The sequence below is a fragment of the Arachis hypogaea genome, chromosome 13, assembly GCF_003086295.3.
Source record: "Arachis hypogaea cultivar Tifrunner chromosome 13, arahy.Tifrunner.gnm2.J5K5, whole genome shotgun sequence".
Taxonomy (NCBI): domain Eukaryota; kingdom Viridiplantae; phylum Streptophyta; class Magnoliopsida; order Fabales; family Fabaceae; genus Arachis; species Arachis hypogaea.
Window position 1 is genome coordinate 2240697 of NC_092048.1, and position 7617 is coordinate 2248313.

The 7617-nt window shown below is 41.0% G+C and overlaps 1 protein-coding gene across 1 annotated transcript; it reads right to left on the reverse strand.

Moving 5' to 3' along the window:
- Window positions 1-966: 966 nt before the first annotated feature.
- LOC112736146 (uncharacterized) lies at window positions 967-3611 on the reverse strand. Its single transcript, XM_025785483.1, has 3 exons — window positions 2817-3611; window positions 1940-2531; window positions 967-1802 (listed from the first exon to the last, which is right to left on the reverse strand). The coding sequence occupies exons 1-3, from the start codon at window positions 3609-3611 to the stop codon at window positions 967-969; spliced, it is 2223 nt and encodes a 740-aa protein (XP_025641268.1).
- Between the last annotated feature and the right edge of the window lie 4006 nt (window positions 3612-7617).

Here is a 7617-nt window from a genome sequence, read left to right on the forward strand (position 1 = left end):
CATTTATAACCCTAATCCCCAATTTATCACGAGAAACCAGACTGTTTCCTCTTCTCTGCTCTGCTTCGTCTTCCCCGGCACCGTTGAGCTTGAGTTGAGTGGAGTGGGTCATGATGGGTGGAGGCAGCAACTATGTAAGTAGCTCCAGTAACCGACGTTCAGAGAGAAGCTATGGGAGGAGAACCACCAGACGCAGTCAGGAACGAGTTCCAGATAGGTGTGGGTGTGGTAGCCGACCCGTCCTGAAGTGGTCAGGAACAGAGGCGAATCCAGGGAGAGCATTTTATGGTTGTCCTAACTACAATGTAAGTGATTTTTGTTAATGAATATACCTAGCGTCGTTGCTTATTAAATTTGTAACATTTCTTCTCCATGGGCATGAAATGTGGTTGCAGAGTGTTGGTAAGAGGTGGTGTGGTCTCTTTATGTGGGCTGACAAATTGGCTGATGAAGAAGAAGAAAGTGACAGAGGTAGTTATGGCTTTGAAATGGAGGAGTGGAGAATGAAATTTGCTTGGAAACTTGGAAAGTTGGAGTGTGAAGTTAAGACTCTAAAAGTAGCATTTTGTTTGTTGTTGGTTGTTGTTACAGTAATTGTAATTGTTGTTTTGTGTAGTATGGAAGCAGTGAAGTTCAGTTGAATATTATGTAAAACAAAAGTTGTAATTGCTGTACCTTATGATGAAGAAATGAATTGATTTGTGTAATTCTATTTTAAGTAGCTAAGCAAGTGTAATAGAATTTGAAACATTTAACAATAACATTCCCACATGGTTAATTGTTTTCCAAAGTTGTCTGTGTCAAACTAGACACAAGCAAAAGACAACATAGAGTATTTAACTACCATAATCCAAAGGACATACACGATCAAAAGACAACATAGAGTATTTAGCTACCATGGAAATCAGAAACCATAAAGTTCAATGTTTAAAAGCAAAATATCTTAACAAAAAATTAGCAAAGTGTTCATTTGTTGAATTTTCTTGGTGGTTTGAACCCCGGAGTTGGAACAAAACGCATGGCGTTACGCAACCTTGAAGCTGTAGCTGCTGATGCACCAACCATTGGATCGATAGAAGCACTTGTCGGAGGTGGAGTATTTGAAATTGGAACAGTGGCTGGTGGAGGAGCATTTGAAACAGTTGGAGGAGGAGCACGGGTTGCTGCTGGAGGAATCGAAGCTGTTGCAGGTGGTGGGGGTTGTCTTCTTTTTTGAGGGAGCTTTGGTGGCCTTGCCTGGGGCTGATTTACCTTGTGGGCTTCTTCATTTTCATTTTCATTTTCTGACACCATTGGTTGACTCATGCCAACCTCAATCTCAGTAACATTGCCCTCATCTGGGACTTCAGGTGCAGCAGGGAGAGGTTGATTATTTCCTGTGTTAGCTTCAGTAGTAGCAGCAGCAGCTGTAGCAGCTGCAGCAGCTGCCACAGCTGCAACTTCGTCGTCAGCCTTCTTCTTAGCACAATTTCTCTTGTCGTGACCCTTGCCACCACAATGACGGCATGAACCCTCTTTATATACCCTCTTCATCTTGGTGATCTTCTGCTTCTTGTCTCCAACCGGGCCTTCATCAACTCCCTTTCTTCTTTTCTTCTTAGGTGCTCCTGGCATCTTCCTAAATTTTGGTGGTTGTGGTCTATTCTGAAGAGACTTCTCCCATAGTTTCTGGCCAGGAATAGGATTGATATGGAATGCATAGGTGTCATTGTATGCATCCATTGTCAACCATCTATGACAGAAGTCTTCGGGCTGCCTGCCTGCCCTAGCCATTGCAGCACAAGCATGGACACAAGGCATCCCTGTTTCAAATCAATTATATGCATCCAAGTTACTAAGTAATCAACTCCAATTCCAGTATACAATCCACAATAAATTAAGAAAAACAATTACAATATCAGAATAATTATTGGAAGGGTAATGACAATTAAAGTAATACCACTCAGTTGCCAAAGTCCACACGTGCATATTGCCTTTCCCAAGTCCACTACCATGTTTGTCGGCCACCCGTGTACCTCGAATTGTTCATAGTCCGCATCTCCGGACCACATTGGCAGCCAATTCTTTAAAGCATTCCTGATCTTTTCCAAGCGGCTACGTTGAACAGGGGGTAGTAACCCAACATGGTTCTTGAATTTCATTTTGTTTCGGGCTATTGTCCTCATGATATACATTCTAACTTCCTCGAGTAGTGTGATAATTGGTTTAGCCCTTGCTTCCTTGATTCTTGCATTGAATACTTCGCAAGCATTGTTACATATGTTGTCGCATTTTGGTTGGGTAGGGAAGAAGGCCCGACTCCATGCATCTCTTCGCCATTTGGCAAGGTACTCCCAGGCTTCCTTCTTAGCTCTCTGAATTTTCATCATTCCCTCAACGAATCCCTCTTGAGTGGTAGATCTTGCACACTCCCACAGTAATCCTCTGAGTTCGTTGTCTTTCCACTGCTTATTGAAGTTTCTCCACAGGTGCCAAACACAAAATCTGTGGTGGACACCAGGGAAGACCTCCTGGACAGCTATGATTAGTCCCTGCAGGAAACCACCACAGAAATTATTAACTTATAATATCGAGACCCAATTTGGTCCCTCAACTTATATAAGTGACATAAACTTAGTCCCTACACATACATAAGTGACAGTAAACTAGTCCCGGCTATATAGTAAGTTATACTACTATCTCATTATATTAATACAAGCATATTGAAACAGAATCATGAAAGCAAAACATGACAGCAACAATGTCTGAAAGAAACCAGTGTTATTGGAATCAGAATCATGAAAGCAATAACTAGTAAATATCAAATTCGTCGTTACCTTTTGCATATCCGAAATGAAACAGCATCCATTTTGGGTGTAGCTCCCTAGATCATCATGCAGCAGTTCAAGGAACCACCTCCAGTTATCTGTGTTCTCCACTGGTACAATGGCATATGCAATTACGTAAATATGATTATTGGCGTCTTGTCCAATGGCTGCCAATATTTGTCCACCGAATCTGGTTTTCAGGAATGCTCCGTCAAGCCCAATTAGAGGTCTGCATCCTGCCTTAAACCCCTTCATGCATCCATCGAGACAAATGTACATCTTGTCAAAAGTGGGCTCTTCTGAGTGGTTTGGATGAGGAATTGTGGCGATGCGCACAGTAGAACCAGGGTTGCACTTAAGGAGAGTCTCACCATAATCTCTCACCATCCCATACTGTGCAGCAGCATCACCATACACAATGTGCCTTGCATCTCCGAGTGCTCTTGTCAGGGAAGATTTGTTCAACTCCAAGTCATATTTACTTTTAAAGTAAGTTAAAGCTTCAGAGTGCTTCAGATTCGGAAATTTCCTAAGCTTCTTGACCAACTTGCTAGCTAACCACCCTCTGTTAGCTAATCTATTTTTTATCTCCCTTGGGCAAGTATGATCATCATTGAAGGTTTTAACTTGCCAGCAAACACTCTCACTATCCATAGAGGCATAGATAACCCATGGACAGTCCTCAACCTTACATGAAGCCCTACATCGTACTTTATCATTTTTCTTGAATCTAACTCTCCTACCTTCCTGGATGCAATACTCCCTCACAGCCTCCTTAAAATCAATCTTCGTGTTGAATTTCATCCCAACCTCTAATCGGATTTCCCCAAACCTTGTTCCTTCTCTGAAAACAGGAAATGCGTCGTCATTCTGAACTTCATCAAATTCATCCTCTGAGTTGGGGGTGTCCTCATTTCTTCGGAATGCCAAGAATCTGCCCCGTCTGACTCATCATGATATTCATCATGAGCATCATAAGCCCCAATATTAGGACTCTGGCCTCCCGGTTGTCCAAAAAAGAACTCATCATCTTCACCGGAATCATCCTCAGGTACTAATCCATCATCAGGTTCTAGTATCTCCTTCCACAAATTACTCTCCTTAACTTTTTTAGGGTGCTTCCTGTTTACCTCTTTCCTTTTACCTTGCAGTATTATATTGGTGACCTCTTCATCACTCGAACTTTCTTCAGCTCCGGGCTTGTAAGCACTATCCTCCGCACTTTCATAACTGTCCGAACAATCTGATTCTGATAACACAACCGTATCAGCCAGCTTTCCCTTACCCTTAGTTGTTTGCCTCCCCACATGACCTTTGGCTAGACCCCTGGTTATATATCTCCTATTCAGTGTTGTTCTTTCTTTGCCTTTCTTTCCAGTTTCTTTCAAAGCAGCTTGTTTCTTCTCTGTCCCATTCTTTGAGGGCACTTTCGGTTGGAAAATCTTACCCTGTTTTGGCTTAGGCACCACTGTTGGAGTACTTTTGGGAATTGGTGTTGATTTCGTGGTTGCAGCTTGTTCTTGAGTATGACCCATATTTTGGTTGGGTGGTGCAGGGGGGGTAGCAGCCATAGAAATTGGGCTCGGAATGGTGGATTTGAGGGTTGGAGTTGATTTGGTGGTTGCAGGTGGTACTTCAGTATGGTCCATGGGTGGGGCAGGGGTAGTTTTCGTAGAGGTTGCCTCCTGGGTGGGTTTGCTAGTACTCGGACGGTTGATACATGGGGTTGGAACTGGGTATGGAGGAATGGCCTTGGAGATTGCTCCTGTTCTCAGCAAAACTGGTTGGGTAGGGAGTTCAACCACCACCTCCTCCTTGTCCTTTCTGAATGGTGGTTCTTCCAAATACATTGGAATAGATACCCCATGTTCGTAGTACACATGCACCTCTCCATTGTTGTTTTCAGCAAGAAAGCACATCTCTAGCAGCTCAGCATCAGAATTAAGTTCCCTTAGGCCAGTCTCTAAGGGTCTCTTTGGAACCAGCCACCAACAATGTTCTGCCTTATCATACCCAAGTTCTTTGTAGTAATTCTTGATGAAAAAGACATCTAGCCTATCAGGATCAACCTTCGGAATCTCTGAAATATGGTCCCTGGTGTATGACACAACACCCTCTTCACTCCTCACAAAGGATCCCCCATGGTGACACACAATAGTTATGAGACCCATCTGAAAAAAAAAATAACAACTGATCATCAAGATAGCCATCACCCAGGAAAGCACAATAACACAAGTCCCTAACCCTCCATGAACACAAATAAACAGCATACATAAACAACCTGCATTCTTCTATTTTCAGCACATTACAACCATAGATACCATCAATGAAGCAAAAAAACAATAACAAAAAAACGCAAAATCAACGTACGCAGAAAACCCTAACAAAAATTTTCAGAAAAACCATATAACAAAAGGCAGAGCGAATGAATGTATAACAACTTAATAATGTACAAAAAGTCATGATCAACAAAAACAGAGCAGTAGATGGTAGCTATTATGTTTATCCTTTCTATTTTGCTTACCTCTAACAATCAAAGTGCTTCCCGTCAGACCGCTACGTGTGCAACAGAGACGGGATAATCACAATATGCTTGATTTTGTTAAGAGACAAGGCCAGCGAAAATCCCTCTCAAACTGGCGCCATTGAAGAAAATAAGGAGAAGATGAAGAGACTGTGTTGGCTTGAGAGAGAAGTATGCCCTGCATGTTACATCCCTTCTCCAAACACTAACCGACGATGTTTCAATGCAATTTGGGCGCCAAATTACAAAACGACGTCGTTTTGGAAGTCCAGCATGGCTTCCAGCGTGGCATCCGTAAGTCCAAGTCATCTTTCCGTCACTGGAAAATGCTCCAGGGACGGCCGTGAAACACTTGTGTCAAATTCGGGGATAATATTGAGGCCAGTGCAAGGTTAAGGACCACTTTGAGTATCGAGTGCAAGTTCAGGGACCACTCTGAGTATTTTCTCAAGAATAATAACATGTCTTTTAACTAAAGGATCACTATGTTTTGTCCGTTTGATAATATTTTTTTCCGTTAAAATTAAACTTCAAACAATTAGCCATTATACACATGAAACTATGAAAGTGTCTTTTAAGCAAGGTTCTAAAAACCGAACCGATCATCGAACTGTTCTAACTACTGATTTATTGATTCATAGATTCAATCGATTCGACCGTGGTTGAACTGAAAAAACCGTTTTATAATAAAATAATAAATGAAATATAAATAAACACATTAAAATATAATTATAGTCTAATATAATTATATAAATCTTAAAGTATCATCCAAATTAAAAGTACTACATAGACCAGAATGTTATGATCTCATTAGAAGGATCAGTTTTTCCGCGAACATTAGAAGTATGTGATTGACTTTCCTTAGATCCGGGAGGAAGATAAGGTTCATTGGAAGCCGAGTTATTCTCAGCATTATTATTCCTAGGTAGTTCTTGGTTGATACTCTCATACATACCTAAACATTACCAGCAATCCAATAACAATACAATCAAATCCAATTATTCAATTAAAACAGACAAACAGACAATAACAATCCATTCCAATAACAATACAATCCAATCCAATAACAATACAAAGTTCACAGTTCCGAGTCAATAACTTAGTTCAGTTGAAACTTGAAAGTTGAAACAGGCAAACAATTATAAATTATTCAATCAATTATATCAGTTCACACTTCACAGTCACAAAAAAAACAATTATTCAATCACTAATTCACTATATCACACCATATCAGTTCACAGTTGAATAACTTGAATAAGAGTTTACAGAACTTTACTATATCAGAGTTCACAGAGCTTCATTATATCAGAGTTCAATCATAAATTCATAGTTAATAAAAAAAATTACCTAGAGAACATGCAAGAGACTGTGGTTGCAGAGGAGGACAGAGACACCGAGCGACCAAAGGAGACAGAGACACTGAGAGACACCAAGGGAGACAAAGCATGCAAGAGTGGTGGAGCAGATGGTGGCTTTGAAGGTTGCGATGGCTGCTGCGCGATGGAGGGGAAGTGAACAAGCACGAGGCGGTGGCTGTTTGAAGGAACGACGACGGCGGCAGCACGAGACGGTGGCTGGACGGAGGTGAGCTCGATGAGATTGAGAGGATTGAGGAGCCCTCCCCCTGACTGAGTGTGTGTGCGAGACTGAGAGGAGCTCGATTAGGGCTTGGCTTGCGCGATGGAGTAAGAGTTAGAAATTGCTGGTGATTGAAACGGCGACGTTTAGTTGCCTTCTCTAAAAACCGGTCAGGTCACGATTCAGTTCAACCGATCAGTTCTCGACTGATTCACCGATTTGATGGCGGCTACAATTTTACCTATTGTCTGAACCGCTTTTTTCAACAGTTTACCGTTTGATTAATCTGACCGATCAGTCTAAACTAGTTTTCAGAACCTTGCTTTAAGTAACAAAGCATGATTAATGAAATAGAAAATGAGACAAAACTTGGAAACATGTTCATTTTGAATGCCCACTCTCATTTAATTATGAGCTTCTTAGTTTTTCTTTCCCCTGGAAAATTAATTAGGGTTAAAAGTGATCATACCGTCAAAAGAATATGGGATGATACATAATAGCTAAGCACGATTAATTGTTCCTTAAATGTGTGGCAGTAAATAATCACACTTCTGTAAGAAAGTTGGAGACAATTATGCGAAAAAATTGAGATTTATTTATATTTACTATTAATTTTTGAACTTTGACTTGGATAGTGTGAAAGGGAGACACGCACAATAATATCAGTAAAGAAAAATGCTGTGTCTTTTAAAATTTAATTTTTAATTA